Source organism: Oncorhynchus clarkii, chromosome 23 (assembly GCF_045791955.1).
Source record: "Oncorhynchus clarkii lewisi isolate Uvic-CL-2024 chromosome 23, UVic_Ocla_1.0, whole genome shotgun sequence".
Classification (NCBI taxonomy): domain Eukaryota; kingdom Metazoa; phylum Chordata; class Actinopteri; order Salmoniformes; family Salmonidae; genus Oncorhynchus; species Oncorhynchus clarkii.
In genome coordinates, this window is record NC_092169.1 from 38,841,046 (window position 1) to 38,858,909 (window position 17,864).

The window sequence follows — 17,864 nt, forward strand, 5'->3', positions numbered from 1 at the left end:
TAAACCTAGTGTCAATTGAGACATGGATTGACACAACTCAATATTCGGAAGGTGTTCTTAATATTTTGTACACCCATTGTATGTGTGTATGATTTCATTTGGTGTTGAATGACTTTCTCACTTTGGTGCTCTGAAATACGTATTTATTTTGTTTATTTCTTATTTTACAATTAGGTATGCATTCCTCAACTGACCCATGCTGTCCCCATTTCCTCTCCAGCCAGTTGAGTCAGACCCGTTGCTGTTCACCCCTGATCAGATGGACAGAGTGAGACAGTCAATGTGCACCAGTGACCTCATGTCGTTCACACCTCCCTCTGACAGAACGAGCAACTGATGAGACTGATTTGCATAACTGCTGTTGTATATTTTGCTACACTAGTTTCAAAAAAAAATATTTTTTTATATGCATTGTTTTATTTTAAACTTATTATTGTCAGAATAGTTTTTTGTAACTTTCCTTACACTGTTTTGTGCTATCTGTACTATTTTATTATTTAATACCAAAAAGGCACCAGGTAGTGTTAACTATTAACCACATTCTATATGGAGCCCAGGTGTTCTATACAAAATCAACTTTGTTGCTATATTGAATATACTTGAGGAAATAAAATGTAGATTCTTCAAATTTGCTACCAACAGATAAAACATTTTTTTGCCTCTTCTTCTATAACGACCAAACAATGACTGAATCACAAAACACTTGTCCCACTCCTGGAACTAAGTGTGAAATGCATGTTATTGACATTATAGAGGGCTGTTATGACTGCTCTGAGGACTAGGTTTAATCTGGCCATACAGTTGGTGGTCTAAGAGTCTATTTCCTCTTCTTCTTGACTGCGGTGGCAGGCGACTGTTTGGTGATAACCACAGAGGTGGTGGAGGCCACAGGCGTCTGAGCCGCTGGAGACGGGTTAAGGTCATCCTCTGGCCCTTCTACTCGCTCTGCCTCCTCATCCTCTTCTTCTTCCCTCCGTCTCTCCTCCTCCTCTGCCTCCCACTGTTCCCTCAACCTGGAACATTTTTCATAATTGCTTTATTTGTTGTGGAGTTAACATTTAGAGCTTGTGTGGTGCTCACATCAAGGGCAGATTTCTTGGACTAAAAATATCACTTCCAATGGAGATTCTCTGGGGCATCATCTGGATACATTTTGAATACAAACTGGATCAAGGGGCCTCATGTTGTCTCAGTAGCTGCCTACCTTGCGTCTTCCTTGGCCTTAGCCAGAGCAATGCGGGCTAGTGCCGCCTGCCTCAGCCTCTCTGCCTGCACCTCCCTCCTCAGCTCCAGGCTGTACTCGTATGCTGGGAAGAACCTCTGGGTAAAGAACTGGTGGGTCCTCTGGACCCAGCTGTCCAGTTCAGTCTCAGCAGGGCAGGAAGTCATACCTGCTCCACTCCTGTCTTCAACAGGCTCTGGTTAGGAGACACGGCAGGTGTAAGATTGGCATGGCAATTAAACATGTCAATGATAAGATATGTACGTAATATCGTTACTGATTTTCTGAGGTCAAATTCTTCCAAATTAGTGTAGTATACACTGAACAAATATAAGTGCAACAGGGGAGAAGCTCCAGGTGGTATCTGATTTTATCTGACAGGTGTGGCATATCAAGAAGCTTATTAAACAGCATGATCATTACACAGGTGCACCTTGTGCTTGGGACAATAAAAGGCCATTAAAATGTGCAGTTTTGTGACACAACGCCACAGACGTTATGAGCGAGGGTGTAAATGGAATGCTGACTGCAGGAATGTCCACCGAAGCTGTTACTAGAGAATTTAATGTTAATTTCTCTACCATAAGCCACCTCCAATGTCATTTTAGAATATTTGGCAGTACATCCAACAGGCATCGCAACCGCAGACCACATGTAACCACGCCAGCCCAGGACCTCCACATCCGGCTTCATCATCTGCGGGGTCATCTAAGACCAGCCACCCAGACAGCTGATAAAACTGGGTTTGCACAACCAAAGAATTTCTGCACAAACTGTCAGAAACCGTCTCAGGGAAGGTCATACGCGTGCTCATCCTCACCAGGGTCTTGACCTGACTGCAGTTCAGCGTCGTAACCAACTTCAGTGGGCAAATGCTCACCTTCGATGGCCATTGCCACGCTAGAGAAGTTGTAATCTTCATGGCTTAATTCCGGTTTGAACTGTACCGGGTAGAGCGCAGACGGCGTCGTGTGGCGAGCGGTTTGCTGATGTCAATGTTGTGAACAGAGTGCCCCATGGTGGCGGTGGGGTTATGGTATGGGCAGGCATAAGCTACGGACAACGGAAAACAATTGCATTTTATCGATGGCAATTTGAATGTACAGAGATATTGTGACGATATCCTGAGGCCCATTGTCGTACCATTCATCCGCCGCCATCACCTCATGTTTCAGCATAATAATGCACAGCCCCATGTCACAAGGATCTGTACACAATTTATAGGAGCTGAAAATGTCCCAATTCTTACATGGCCTGCATACTCACCAGACATGTCACCCATTGAGCCCATTTGGGATGCTCTGGATCAACGTGTACTACAGCGTGTTCCAGTTCCCGCCAATATCCAGCAACTTCCCACAACCATTGAAGAGGATAACAGGCCACAATCAACAGCCTGATCAACTCTATGTGAAGGAGATGCATCATGCTGCATGAGGCAAATGGTCACACTAGATACTGACTGTTTTTCTGATCCACGCCCCTAACTTTAAAAAAATATATATATATGTAATCAACTTATGCATATTTCCCAGTCGTGAAATCCATAGATTAGGGTCTAATGAATTTATTTCAATTGACTGATTTCCTTATATGAAATCTGTTCAGTGTACTTATTGTGTAATCTACCTGTGCTGGGGGGATGATCATGGGGAGGGTGGTTTGACACTTTGGCCTCCACTGCTGATCTAGCGCCACCTGAGCCCTCTCTCCTCTCAGTGTCTGATGAGTGGGTTGCTGACCCACCACCTGACTCAAACACACGCATACACCTTCAACAATGCCGCAAAGATGTGACCAGTCAGACTATACGGATATGTGAGTAGAGGAAAGATATGTGAGGAGAACACACCCCCAGTCTGTGATGTGAGGTTGCCTGCTGCGTTGGGACTCTGTCTGGGCTCCATCTCTTCAGGTGTAGACAGCTGGAGAATCTCCTTGGATTTTCCCATCTGGGTAGAAAAATATTGAATGAACTAATTTAGACAAGGAAAGGTCTCAATTTCCAGACCGCCATGTGAGATTATGTATAGATTTGACAGAGCTGATCAAACCAACCTCCAGTGATTTGACACTACCCACATCAGGAGAGATGTTGGGGTTTGATGACTTTGCAGTAGGTCCAGTCAGAGGGGAATGCCGCTGTGAGGACCTCTGTAGAGGGCTGTCTCTGGTCCTCTCCCCAGGGGAAACCCTCCTGGTGTCAGCCAGAGGGCAGCTTTCCATCTGGCTGTCTGAGGATGTCTGACCATCCCTCTGATCGCTAACCTCTGCACAGCCCAGCAACGCCTCAAAGAACTCCAGGAACGTCATCTAGAATCAGGTTCACCATCAAACTTCCAATTATGTTTATTTTTTAAAAGCATCTGAGATTCTTAATGTAATGAAAATCGCTATATAATCGTATTATTATTAATCCTAAACAGCTTCTATCCCCTGGCCTGTTAAACTACTGCTCAAAAACTACTGCTTTCCCTCATACCTACGATGCAGCTAAAATCATTATTGATTAGATTTATAACTGCCACTACACTGCTGTTCATTGATTATTGATTGCCATTAGTATCTATTTATCCTGCTACTGGTCACTATTACTCCTGTTTACAGGCAAATACAGTTGTTCACCATTCCTGACATATAATCCTAGTAAAAATCATCTGTTTAGGTCAGTTAGGATCACCACTTTATTTTCAGAATGTGAAATGTCAGAATAATAGTGGAGAGAATTATTTATTTCATCTTTTATTTCTTTCATCACATTCCCAGTGGTTCAGAAGTTTACATACTCAATTAGTATTTGGTAGCATTGCCTTTAAATTGTTTAACTTGGGTCAAATGTTTTGGGTAGCCTTCCACAAGCTTCCCACAATAAGTTGGGTGAATTTTGTCCCATTCCTCCTAACAGAGCTGGTGTAACTGAGTCAGGTTTGTAGGCCTCCTTGCTTGCACATGCTTTTTTCAGTTCTGCCCACAAATTTTATATAGGATTGAGGTCAGGGTTTTGTGATGGCCACTCCAATACCTTGACTTTGTTGTATGCTTGGGATCATTCTCCATTTGGAAGACCCATTTGCGACCAAGCTGTAACTTCCTGACTGTTGTCTTGTGAGATGTTGTTTCAATATAGCCACATGGTATCATGAGGCAGGACAACTATCTATTTTGTGAAGTGCACCAGTCCCTCCTGCAGCAAAGCACCCCCACAACATGATGCTGCCACCCCCGTGCTTTACGGTTGGGATGGTGTTCTTCGGCTTGCAAGCCTCCCCGTTTCCTCCAAAACATAACGATGGTCATTATGGCCAAACAGTTATATTTTTGTTTCATCATACCAGAGGACATTTCTCCAAAAAGTATAATCTTTGTCCACATGTGCAGTTGCAAACCGTAGTCTGGCTTTTTTATGGCGGTTTTGGAGCACCGGCTTTTTCCTTGCTGAGCGGCCTGTCAGGTTATGTCGATATAGGACTTGTTTCATTGTGGATATAGATACTTTCGTACCTGTTTCCTCCAGCATCTTCACAAGGTCTTTTGCTGTTGTTCTGGAATTGATTTGCACTTTTCACACCAAAGTACGTTCATCTATAGGAGACAGAACGCGTCTCCTTCCTGAGCGGTATGGCGGCTGCGTGGTCCCATGGTGTTTATACTTGCATACTATTGTTTGCACAGATGAACATGGTACCTTCAGGCATTTGGTAATTGCTCCCAAGAATGAACCAGACTTGTGGAGGTCTACCATTTTTTTCTGAGGTCTTGGCTGATTTTCCTATGATGTCAAGCAAAGAGGCACTGACCTTGAAGGTAGGCTTTGAAATACATCCACAGGTATACTTCCAATTGACTCAAATTATGTCAATTAGCCTATCAGAAGCTTCTAAAGCCATGACATCCTTTTCTGTAATTTTCCAAGCTGCTTAAAGGCACAGTCAACTTAGTGTATGTAAAATTCTGTCCCACTGGAATTGTGATATAGTGAATTAAAAGTTAAATACTCAAGTCTGTAAACAATTGTTGGAAAAATGACTTGTTTCATGCACAAAGTAGATGTCCTAACCGACTTGCCAAAACGATAGTTTATTAACAAGAAATTTGTGGAGTGGTTGAAAAACAAGTTTTAATGACTCCAACATAAGTGTATGTAAACTTCCGACTTTAACTGTATATATTACCATTAGTACGCTGAGTATATCAAACATTAAGAACACCTTCCTAATATTGAGTTGCAACCCCTTTTGCCTTCAAGAACAGCCTCAATTCGTCAGGGCATGGACTCTACAAGGTGTTGAAAGTGTTCCACAGGGATGCTGGCCCATGTTGACATCAATGCCTCCCACAGTTGTGTCAAGTTGGCTGGATGTCCTTTGGGTGGTGGGCCATTCTTGATACACACAGGAAACTGTTGAGTATGAAAAACCCAGCAGTGTAGGAGTTCTTGACACAAACCGGTGCGCCTGGCACCTACTACCATACCCTGTTCAAAGGCACAATTTCTGTTGTGCCCATTCACCCTCTGAATGGCACACATGCACAATCCATGTCTCAAGGCCTAAAAATCCTTCTTTAACCTGTCTCCTTCCCTTCATTTAAAATGATTGAAGTGGATTTAACAAGTGACATCAATAAGGGATCATAGCTTTAACTTGGATTACAACTGTTCAGTCTGTCATGGGAAGAGCAGGTGTTCTTAATGTTTTGTACACTCAGTGTATATTACCATTAGTATTTATATATTCCTAACACCAGTCACTTTCCAGTTCTGTTTACATATCCCATCCATCGACCACTTATGCTGCTGCCATACTGTTTATTATTATCATTATTATTTATCCTGCTACCTGTTACTGTCTCCTAATCCCTGTCTACATATGCATATCTCCCTAAATACTCCAGTATCCCTACACATCATCAATATGGTACTGGCACTGACACTGTGTTTCCTCTCTTATTTGTGTTTCGTTTATTATATATGGTATTAGTCAACAGTTTGGACACACCTACTCATTCACGGGTTTTTCTTTATTTGTACTATTTTCTACATTGTAGAATAATAGTGAGGACATCAAAACTATGAAATAACACATATGGAATCATGTAGTAACCAAAAAAGTGTTAAACAAATAAAAACATATTTTATATTTGAGATTCTTCGAAGAAGCCACCCTTTGCCTTGATGACAGCTTTGCACACTCTTGGCATTCTCTCAACCAACTTCATGAGGTAGTCACCTGGAATTCATTTCAATTAACAGGTGTGCCTTGTTAAAAGTTAATTTGTGGAATTTCTTTCCTTCTTAATGTGCTTGAGACAATCAGTTGTGTTTTGACAAGGTAGGGGTGGTATACAGAAGAAAGCCCTATTTGGTAAAAGACCAAGTCCATATTATGGCAAGAACAGCTCAAATAAGCAAAGAGAAATGACAGTCCATCATTACTTTAAGACATGAAGAATCAGTCAATACAGAAAATGTGAAGAACTTTGAAAGTTACTTCAAGTGCAGTCGCAAAAACCATCAAGCGCTATGATACTGTCTCTCTTGAGGACCGCCACAGGAAAGGAAGACCCAGTTACCTCTGCTGCAGAGAATAAGTTAATTAGAGTTAACTGCACCTCAGATTGCAGCCCAAATAAATGCTTCACAGAGTTCAAGTAACAGAACATTTTAACAACTGTTTAGAGACTGCGTGAATCAGGCCTTCATGGTCAAATTCCTGCAAAGAAACCCCTACTAAAGGACACCAATAAGAAGGCGAGAATTGATTGGGCAAAGAAACACGAGCAATGGACATTAGACCGTTGGAAATCTGTCCTTTGGTCTGATTAGTCCAAATTTGAGGTTTTTGGTTCCAACCGCCATGTCTTTATGAGAAGCAGAGTATGTGAACAGATGATCTCTGCATGTGTGGTTCCCACCGCGAAGCTTGGAGGTGGTGGTGTGATAGTACTTTGCTGGTGACAGTCAGTGATTTATTTAGAATTCAAGGCACACTTAACCAGCATGGCTAACACAGCATTCTGCAGTGATACGCCATCCTATCTGGTTTGCGCTTAGTGGGACTGTCATTTGTTGTTCAACAGGACAATGACCCAACATACCTCCAGGTTACTATATTATTTCATAGTTTTGATGTCTTCACTATTATTCTACAATGTAGAAAATAGTAAACATAAAGAAAAACCCTTAAATGGTACCCTTGACTGGTACTGTATATATATTTATTTATTTTATTAGTGTTACTATTTTGATATTGATTACTGCACTTTAGGGTAGAGCTTGTTCAGCATTTCAATGTACTTGTGCATGTGACAATAAAACGTGAATAAAACAAACTATTATTAGAAAGTTAGAGTCCCTTAATGCTGGTGAACCTGTTCCACCACCTATTTAGCACATTTGGGGAGTTGCAGCGACAAGATTGAAAATTGGGGAGAAAAAAATAAAATGATCAATTATTGAAGCGTTTAGCTGACCTCTAGGTCTAGGTTGCAGTAGTAGCGGTCGTAAGCAGCTGGGTTCTCTACAGAGAGGATCTCTAGGAGTTTCCCTGTGGTCAGCTCAGCATCAAACAGGCTAAGGTCCTGTTGGTGGGACAGAACCAAGTTTCATCAATCAACTTACATCATGTAATGTTAGGGTTGTGATGGTCAGGAAAAACTCAGGGCTCTAAATATGAGCCCCCATCACCACACATCATCAGTGTGTGGTCACATTAGTTGAACGTCATAAGTACCTTAAACATCCATATGAAGTGCCTGACAGTCATGGTTTGGTCAGCTAGGGGGGTTGGGTTGGCTCTGCAGAAGGCCTTGTAGATCTCCCAGCACCTCCCAATGTAGTTGACAGCAATCACAGCATGCATGGGGTTGGGGAACAACAGCCCTGCATTCAGTTCACAACAAGGAGAGCATGAATGTGGGTTACACTTGATAAAGAGTAAACAATTGTGTATGCATGCATACAGTGCCTTGCGAAAGTATTCGGCCCCCTTGAACTTTGCGACCTTTTGCCACATTTCAGGCTTCAAACATAAAGATATAAAACTGTATTTTTTTATGAAGAATCAACAACAAGTGGGACACAATCATGAAGTGGAACGAAATTTATTGGATATTTCAAACTTTTTTAACAAATCAAAAACTGAAAAATTGGGCGTGCAAAATTATTCAGCCCCCTTAAGTTAATACTTTGTAGCGCCACCTTTTGCTGCGATTACAGCTGTAAGTCGCTTGGGGTATGTCTCTATCAGTTTTGCACATCGAGAGACTGACATTTTTTCCAATTCCTCCTTGCAAAACAGCTCGAGCTCAGTGAGGTTGGATGGAGAGCATTTGTGAACAGCAGTTTTCAGTTCTTTCCACAGATTCTCGATTGGATTCAGGTCTGGACTTTGACTTGGCCATTCTAACACCTGGATATGTTTATTTTTGAACCATTCCATTGTAGATTTTGCTTCATGTTTTGGATCATTGTCTTGTTGGAAGACAAATCTCCGTCCCAGTCTCAGGTCTTTTGCAGACTCCATCAGGTTTTCTTCCAGAATGGTCCTGTATTTGGCTCCATCCATCTTCCCATCAATTTTAACCATCTTCCCTGTCCCTGCTGAAGAAAAGCAGGCCCAAACCATGATGCTGCCACCACCATGTTTGACAGTGGAGATGGTGTGTTCAGGGTGATGAGCTGTGTTGCTTTTACGCCAAACATAACGTTTTGCATTGTTGCCAAAAAGTTCAATTTTGGTTTCATCTGACCAGAGCACCTTCTTCCACATGTTTGGTGTGTCTCCCAGGTGGCTTGTGGCAAACTTTAAACGACACTTTTTATGGATATCTTTAAGAAATGGCTTTCTTCTTGCCACTCTTCCATAAAGGCCAGATTTGTGCAATTTACGACTGATTGTTGTCCTATTGACAGAGTCTCCCACCTCAGCTGTAGATCTCTGCAGTTCATCCAGAGTGATCATGGGCCTCTTGGCTGCATCTCTGATCACTCTTCTCCTTGTATGAGCTGAAAGTTTAGAGGGACGGCCAGATCTTGGTAGATTTGCAGTGGTCTGATACTCCTTCCATTTCAATATTATCGCCTGCACAGTGCTCCTTGGGATGTTTAAAGCTTGGGAAATCTTTTTGTATCCAAATCCGGCTTTAAACTTCTTCACAACAGTATCTCGGACCTGCCTGGTGTGTTCCTTGTTCTTCATGATGCTCTCTGCGCTTTTAACGGACCTCTGAGACTATCACAGTGCAGGTGCATTTATACGGAGACTTGATTACACACAGGTGGATTGTATTTATCATCATTAGTCATTTAGGTCAACATTGGATCATTCAGAGATCCTCACTGAACTTCTGGAGAGAGTTTGCTGCACTGAAAGTAAAGGGGCTGAATAATTTTGCACGCCCAATTTTTCAGTTTTTGATTTGTTAAAAAAGTTTGAAATATCCAATAAATGTTGTTCCACTTCATGATTGTGTCCCACTTGTTGTTGATTCTTCACAAAAAAATACAGTTTTATATCTTTATGTTTGAAGCCTGAAATGTGGCAAAAGGTCGCAAAGTTCAAGGGGGCTGAATACTTTCGCAAGGCACTGTACCTGTACCTTTTACATTCTTGGCATTAGGGATGATGTTCTCCCTCATCAGCTTGGACAAACATGCAACCAGTATGGTATCAGAGGGCCTGGGGAGGAGAGGAGAGGCTCAGGAGTAGAGTACATGGTGTTGATACAAGGTTGTTACTACGGTAATTACAGTGTTACTGCACAGGAGTAGGAGTAAGGGATAGCAATGTTGTCCTTACTCTATGTCCTTATGGTAGGTGTTGTAGGCCAGAACCACAACAAAGCTGAGGAACCTTCTGAGCAGCATGGTGCTGAAGGGAGAGTGGATCTCCTCGGAAGGGACATCCTCTGCTTTGAAATTAGTTCACAAAACAAGAAAATGTAACATTGTACACTCAAGTTCTGCTCAGGCTACCCCTGAGTCTCTATAATGTTAAGTTATGTTGTGATGAGACTGAAACAAATTAACAAAGCAGGATGAATTGGCCAAACATGAAGGGAGAAAGGGGAAATGAGGTGGTTATTTCTCCCTGGCCTTACCACAGATGTAGCGGTCGACCTGGGCCAGGGTGATGCCTTGCTGGTGGATGCTGCAGTCCTTGAGGAGTCTCCAAAGCTGCAGGCGGGACAGCAAGAAGGTATTGTCTGGGGACTGATCATGGCCCAGACTGCTGTAGAAGCTATAGATGGCCCTCAGCTCCGCTATGTGTCTCAGCACCACAAATTCCACCTGGCACACAGCGAGAGGGACAAATGGAGGCGCAAAAAACACCACCTGTGTGTCAACTCAGCGCAGAGTTGGGGTTGAAGCTATCATAACTTAGTTCAAGGATTGTTATAATATATGGAATCTAATTTGACAACTGAATTGACACAAATTTAAATGGATTTTCATATGCTGTTGTGGTCAGTCCCACTGACCTGTTTGAGCTGCTGGTCTCTCTGGTTCTCTGGGAGGTTCTCCAGCAGAGCAGTGATGTCCAGAGCCATGTCAGGCCCAAGCAGGGCTGGACCACTGCCCGAGTCTCCTCCTGGTGCTCTTCTGGGGGATTCACCTGAAACACAGGACTTACTTTTACTATACTGGATAACCACATGAAAAATACAGGACCATTCCAGGGGGTTGATTGATGTCAGATGAGTAATTTTATCAGACATACATTTTTCAGAGGGACTTGGTGTACTTACCGTCCTCAGGATGGGGAGTGTGTGTTCTAATCCCACTCAGATCAGGGGTGTTTGAACCATCCAGGCAGAACGCTGGGAACTCTGCCATGTGGTCATCCACAAACTCCCCTTCAAATATGCGTCCATTTTTAAAAATGAACTTTCCCTAGAATGTTTAACAAGATCTTATTATTTAAACTCCATATTGACATCTATTCAATTAGAATGATTACTCTATGGACATGTTCCCCCTTCACCTGTCCATGTTTTTTGTTGTCCTTCCACTCTCCTTTGTAAAGAGCCCCGCTTGCGTAGTAGAAGCTGCCCTGGCCATGCCTCAGCCCCTGGACAAAGTCCCCAGTGTACTCATTCCTTAGGGGATACTGAGAGCCTGTCACTCTCCTCAGGAACCATGTGTGGGTCCCTTGTCCATGCTGAAAGACAGAGGATGATTGATCAGTTATTTATGTGAAGTTACTCTAACCATGTTTTCTTTATCAAAAGCCAAATAATGGGTTTATTAATATATTATGTCATGGGGGATGAGGGTGATATGGTTTGACCTACCTGGACCCCATTCTCCCATATCCCGCTATACTGCTGACCCAGCTGCAGCCACCTCATCCTGCCCTCTCCATGCCTCACGTTGTTCCTCCACTGGCCCTCATACAGGTTTCCAGAGGGGTAACTTTGGCACAGCAGAGAGAACACATGCAAGGTGTATGACACTGATATAATTTAAGCATAAGAACACATTTGATGGGAGAACATTCACATGTGTAACACACTGTTTAAACACAAGTTCACCTACCATCGGACTCCCCATCCCTCTCTGTTATTGTTTACCAATTCTCCTTCATACCAGGACGTCGCTTCCTGGTTATAGTATATTGTACCCTAATAAAACAAACAAATATTGTAAATTAAACAACAACCCCACATTAAATAAACCTGCGGGCAAGATGCAGGATTATCTGACTTAAATTGCTCACGACTGCAACAGGGTCATACCTTTCCATGCCTTTTGCTGTGATGCCACTGCCCTCTGTATATCACAGAGGAATTGGCACACCTATATGTCCCCACACCATGGCGGATTCCACTGCACACCTCTCCCTCATAACAGCTACCATCCAACCAGGTGTATGTCCCATGGCCCATGGGCACATTGAATGCAAACTCACCCTGTCATTATGGGAATCAAATGGTTCACAGATCGCATCTGCAGTATAAGATGAACTAAGAAATAATACATTGTGTAAAGGTGGTGGACCAAAATACCTCATATTTCACGCCATCTGCCCATGTGTACAGACCATGTCCATGCATGACTCCTACTGAAAACATACCCTTGAAGAAAAACAAAGCTTATTGATTTGATGTCATGTTTGCTGGTTCATTTTAGTCATCATGTAATGCATGCTATACAATGCGATATACACACCATATGGCAATGGCATAATGCAATACCTTGTAGACATGTCCTCCCTGAAAATATGCCACACCTTCTCCATGGAACTGCTCTAGATGCTTTTCACCCTCGTACCTGAGTGAGCACAGATTGATTTTCATTGATAATGTAACAGTAGCTAGCTAACGTTAGCAGGCTTAGCTGTGTATGCCTAAGTTATTATGGAAAAGAAACCCAACAACATGATATGAGGCATTATTTCATGTTCATAGAAAGAGGCGAGTGATAAGCATTGGTTTACCTCTGGACAATAATATTAGGAAGAACAGGGACCTCATGAAATGCATCATCACTTCTCTCAAGTTGTTTGTCGGCGAGTGGTGGTTGTGAAGAAAAGGAGGCAGTCATTACATCTGTTTCATGTCCCGACTCTTCATCTAACACATGTGGTTCTGATACAACACCAGCGTGGGAGCCATTTGACAAAAATGTACTTAATGATTGTTCGGGAGTCGTTTTCTCTGTTTTTTTCTTTTTATCTCCTTTCGCCATTTCACCTGTTCATCCAGACGATGCAATTCCATAAACATACCATGCATCGCAACCGAGGCACCTGTTGCTAAGGAGCTCGGTACGGAATCCTCAGTATGTCAAAAAGCCAAGTCTTTACAAACTCACAAAGATGAATTGTTCTAATTAAAGTAGGTTTATGTACTGAAATGATCATGTGAGAGCATTTGTGTTTTGATTAGTTTACCTAAAATAGACAATCGAAAATAAATGTTTAGAAATACAAAAACTTTTTTTGAGTCAACATTTGAAAAAATATATATACTGTATGTAACAGTGATTGATTTTACATAATGAGAGTTATACTTTTTTTGTTGTTGCTGAAATGCAACCTTAGTGTCTTTTCAGAGATATAGGAGCAGGCCAAAATTGTTGAGAGGTATTCAGTTGAGCCGGTCCAACTGGGTTGATCAGTCTTATGAGATGAAGTTCAAGTTAGCAAGGTGTCTCATAGTGGGTCTGCCATGTGGGCAGTTCCATGGCTGCTCTATCTCCCCCATATGACCACCAGCTTCTTCATCTCACTGGTGCTCAAAGCTGTACCAATCATCACCTTACGTGGGAGGAAGAGTACATAAACATCATGGGGACCAGAGCTAAAATGAAAATTCTAAAGGAAACATATCATTTATGTATAGCTGGAAAACTTGTGCAAAAGCACCAAACAAACATGTACACTTCAATCATTGCCTAACACACATTATAACTGGTGCATTTCTACTAGCACTTCTTATTATCCAATTGATATTAGATATATTTAATGTGCAACCTAGCTAGATAAAGGGCTCTCTAGTTAATAGCCCATATGTGACATGAGATGGACTTTTACAGAATGTTCATTAGGACTATAACTTTTCCCAAAGTTGGTTTAAAATCCTTTTTTAATGATGCAATGTTACCAAATGAAAATAAAGTTTGGGTGCCTTCTGCTCTGATGAAAGTTGGCTGGTCTTCTCCAGGTACCCTTGTTGTTCAAGACAGTTATAGTCACTCACACTCATTCAATTCTTATTGGAATCACTTACACTCTTAGCGAAAAGGGTTCCAAAAGTGTCCTTCTGCATTAGCCATAGGATAACCCTTTTTGGTTTCAGGTCTGGACCCCTTTGGGGAAAAGGTTATACATGGAACCGAATAGGGTTCTACTTGGAACCAAAAGGGTACTAACTAGAACCAAAAAGGGCTTTTTTTCTCCTATGGGGACAGCCGGAGAGCACCTTTTTTTCTAAGAGTAGAGTTGGCCTGGGCTACAGTTTATTGCTAGTTGGATGGTCCACGGTGGCAGGCATTGTCCCCTCTGTGGCACAAGCCCTTTGGGACTGTCTGGTTGGTGAATACATGCCTGTCCCCAAGGAGGAAGACTGGAGTGCCATTGCTGCCGAGTTTCTAGAGAGGTGGGATTTCCCCAACTGTCTTGGCTCCATTGACGGGAAACATGTAGTAATCCAGGTTCCACCGTGCTCGGGTTTGCAATTCTACAACTACAAGGGTACATATTCAGTTGTACACTTGGCTGTTCAAGATGTCTTCTACTGTTTCCGTGTCATTGATGCTGGTGCTTACGGCAAGGGAAGAGATGGCGGGACAGTCCCAAATGGCTTGTGCCACAGAGGGGACAATGCCTGCCACCATGGACCATCCAACTAGGAAGCTGAATCCAATGGTCCTGTAGGAGTCCCGTCGCCAAGAATCCTTCGGCCAGGCACTTCAGAATGGCACATTGGAGATTCCACCACCTGCATCAATCCCTGGGGCTGAAGACCTGGGACCCGTTCTTCACGTCTTCGTCAGCGACGAGGCCTTCCTTTGAGACCCAACCTCATGAGGCCCTACGCTGGACGCCAGCTGCCATTGCCAAAGCCTGTAAGGCTCTTTAGCAAATTACTATCCAGGGCAAGGTTGGTTGTTGAATGCGCCTTTGGGATTCTGGCAGCTGGTAGAGAATGTATCAGAGTGTGCTTGGAATCAGCCCTCAAATGTCAATGCCTGCATGAAGGCCAAATATGTTCTCCACAACTACCTGCAGAGGTCATTCCAGGAGCCGTTCCGGATGGAGACGGCACACCAAATGGTCGCCTAACTGATGTCACCAGGGCAGGTGCCAACAACGCCCCCAGACAGGCACTCCAGGTGAGGGAGAAGCTGACCATCTACTTCTCACCGCCAGCAGGTGAAGTCCCATGGCAGTATGCCGTGGAGTGAAACGTCTCTTTTAAAGCCCCCTAACACCAAGGTTATTTTAAGAACCATCCACATTTGTCCATAAAATATAATTTCCCCCCCAGATTTTGTCTCCTCGTCTCTCTTCAATTGGAAGTTATATTTAGTGAAATTTGGGAGTAAAGACCACACCTTAACCCCCAACCCTCTCCCATTAACATCAGTATTATACACACCTGGCATGGTACATAAGGTGAGCAGGACCTCTTAGGTTATACGACATACAGTTAGTATGATAACAATGGGAAAAGGTAACCTAGGGTCCATACAAATAGTATAGTTTTCCACCATCTTCACTGGTCTGACAAAATGCAGGTGGAAAAAAAACTATTAGGAAGAGAATGTGTTTTACTTTCATCTTGTCTTAGATCTGCAAAGGTGTTGGGAAGAAATAAGCAGATTAAGTCTAAATGAGATATTAATAAACAAATGAAACAACTGACGATGAAAACATAATTGAATAAGTATTCAAGTACAGGAAAGAACATGACAGGTATGTGTTGTAAAAACATTACAGAAAATAAAAACTATTGAGAGGTGTGTGTGTACTGTATGTGCCTGTAAAAATATAAAAATGAATGTGTAATCTGTAAGAGAACAACAAGAGCATGTAATTTTGGCATAACTACAGACAGATACAGGGACTACTCATAAAGCCTAGACATAGTAGGGGAACTTCAGACATGGCCATAAAGAGAGAGGGCAGGGCACTGGAGATCTGAGGTACATAGAGGAGTGGAGGATGTGTGTGTGTCTGAAAACTAAAAGTGAATGTGGAGCCACAATACAGGTAAACACATTTCACCTTTAGTCTTGTAAAAGAACAACAAGAGCATCTGAATTCTCTGGTGTGTCAGTTTCAACTCAGTCAATTTTCATGCAATCTATGTACAACTAATAATGAATGCTATCCTAAGTATTGAGAAACTACTAACAAGGACATAGTAAGCACAATAAGAACAGTTACAAAATCTCAGTTGAGGACAGTGGGAAAATCTCAGTTGCAGTTCCTTGATTCCTTGTGTCCTTTCCTTACCTCCCGCTCAAAACCCATGGAGGAGAAGGTCAAAACAACAACCAGACAATCTCCTCTTCTTGTCCTTCCTATGAGCTGGTCTGCTAAATTGACTCCATCTCTGGAAGGGATGAGGAAAACAACACTTACAAGCATTACATAATATAACACCATAAAAGGTGAGATATATGTTAACTAAATACTGCTTGTATAGTGTAGTTAGTGGCATAAATATTTGAACAGTGTTGTAAAGTTGGTAATACTTGCTGTTTACTCATGGAATTTCTATTTCAGATCAAAAGATGAATATGACAGGCAAATATTTAGACAGCAAACTGTTTTAGGATATTTTCTAACGTAGAAACAACAGCTATACATTTGCCTCATATTAATCTGAAATACCAATTAGCCTACATGAGTATACTGTAAAAATGACCAACTTCACTGTCGCAATACTTATGACACCACCTGTGTTGTGGAGAAGAAGAAAAAAAACACACCATTGAACTCGGCATAGAAAAGCAGCTGATGAATTTTAACCTTGAATGCTGCTTTTCTTCGCTGAGGCAGCCTCTTCAGGGTTAGCACCAGGCTCATGGCAAAGAAGGTTTCTTCATCCTCCTTCCTGTGAGCATCAGGTTGGGCTGCATCCCTCTCGATGGCTTGGAGGAGCCTCTGCTGAAATTAGTTGAGTGGATCTGGGGGCTGGTACCGCCGATGGCGCCTGGTGTGACGTTGGTCCTCTTGGTTTCTCTCCACGGCCACATCCTGTTCAACAAGGTCCTCAGTGGTCACTTCCCGTGAGGGTCATAATAATCTCAGGTGGTCCTAGATCCAGAGGTGCTTCCTCCATTTCATCATCTTCCATGGCTGCACCGGTGGTGGTCATATTTGTGGATGATGTAGAGGGTCTCACTGCACCGGTGGAGGCTGGTCTCACTTGTTAATGACGTAGAGAGTCTTGATGCACCGGTGGCGCCCACACTTGTGGATGACGTAGTAGAGGGTCTGGCTGTAAAATTGCCACTTGTTGCCCTAGGCACAATAAATGGATCCAGAAAAGAAAGAATGTGGAAGAAGTGCCAAGGCTGCTGGCCTGAAGCTGCTGACCCAGACCTCTTCTCTTTCTCTGCCCTTCTCTCTCTCTGATACCTGTCCCTGAGTCCTCTCCACTTCCTCCTACGGTCTTCTTCTACATAGACATGAACATGATAAGCCAAACCATCACCTAGCATAACTATAGTTATTAGATAACTATCATTGACATGTCACCTACTATACACACACGGTTATCTGACCAAATTATTAGGGGTACAGTAGTATCTACCATTTCTATTTATCTGACATACACACTCACACTCTTTCAAGCATGATTATTTGGGCAAGTTATCAGGGGTAGTAACCAGCATAATTTATTACTATTTCTTTGTCTCACACACACACACACACACACACACACACACACACACACACACACACACAATTGGCTAGGGTAGCTAGCTAGATAACTAGCCACATATAGCACAAGCTCACTACTAAACTGACCGGGCAATGGTACTATCGTGGACTCCAAGCAGCATTTTTTGTGGTTATGTCCCTGTAGCTGTCAGCAGTTGTGTCAAAAAGACACGGTTTTGAGGATACTGAACAGGATTCTCTCCTCCATGTGTCCAACCGCATGCGACCGTCTGCAAAAGATA

General features: G+C 42.7%; 1 protein-coding gene and 1 pseudogene across 1 annotated transcript; both read right to left on the reverse strand.

Moving 5' to 3' along the window:
- Positions 1-204: 204 nt before the first annotated feature.
- Positions 205-12,967, reverse strand: LOC139382017 (radial spoke head 10 homolog B). Its single transcript, XM_071125933.1, has 19 exons — positions 12,661-12,967; positions 12,419-12,494; positions 12,230-12,298; positions 11,960-12,133; positions 11,760-11,845; positions 11,516-11,636; positions 11,206-11,382; positions 10,970-11,114; positions 10,703-10,836; positions 10,322-10,511; positions 10,021-10,132; positions 9,821-9,900; positions 7,954-8,102; positions 7,694-7,801; positions 3,281-3,535; positions 3,075-3,174; positions 2,852-2,971; positions 1,205-1,418; positions 205-1,013 (listed from the first exon to the last, which is right to left on the reverse strand). The coding sequence occupies exons 1-19, from the start codon at positions 12,909-12,911 to the stop codon at positions 818-820; spliced, it is 2,757 nt and encodes a 918-aa protein (XP_070982034.1). The 5' UTR covers positions 12,912-12,967; the 3' UTR covers positions 205-817.
- A 1,347-nt stretch (positions 12,968-14,314) lies between these two features.
- LOC139382012 (uncharacterized) lies at positions 14,315-17,830 on the reverse strand (annotated as a pseudogene).
- Between the last annotated feature and the right edge of the window lie 34 nt (positions 17,831-17,864).

Excerpts from the sequence above, each read along its gene's own strand:
- LOC139382017 (XM_071125933.1), bottom strand. The coding sequence starts at position 12,911 with ATGGCGAAAGGAGATAAAAAGAAAAAAACAGAGAAAACGACTCCCGAA. Across the intron at positions 11,383-11,515 it reads TATGGGAGAATGGGGTCCAG|CATGGACAAGGGACCCACAC; the intron begins GTAGGTCAAACC and ends TCTGTCTTTCAG. Across the intron at positions 11,115-11,205 it reads ACAACAAAAAACATGGACAG|GGAAAGTTCATTTTTAAAAA; the intron begins GTGAAGGGGGAA and ends TAAACATTCTAG.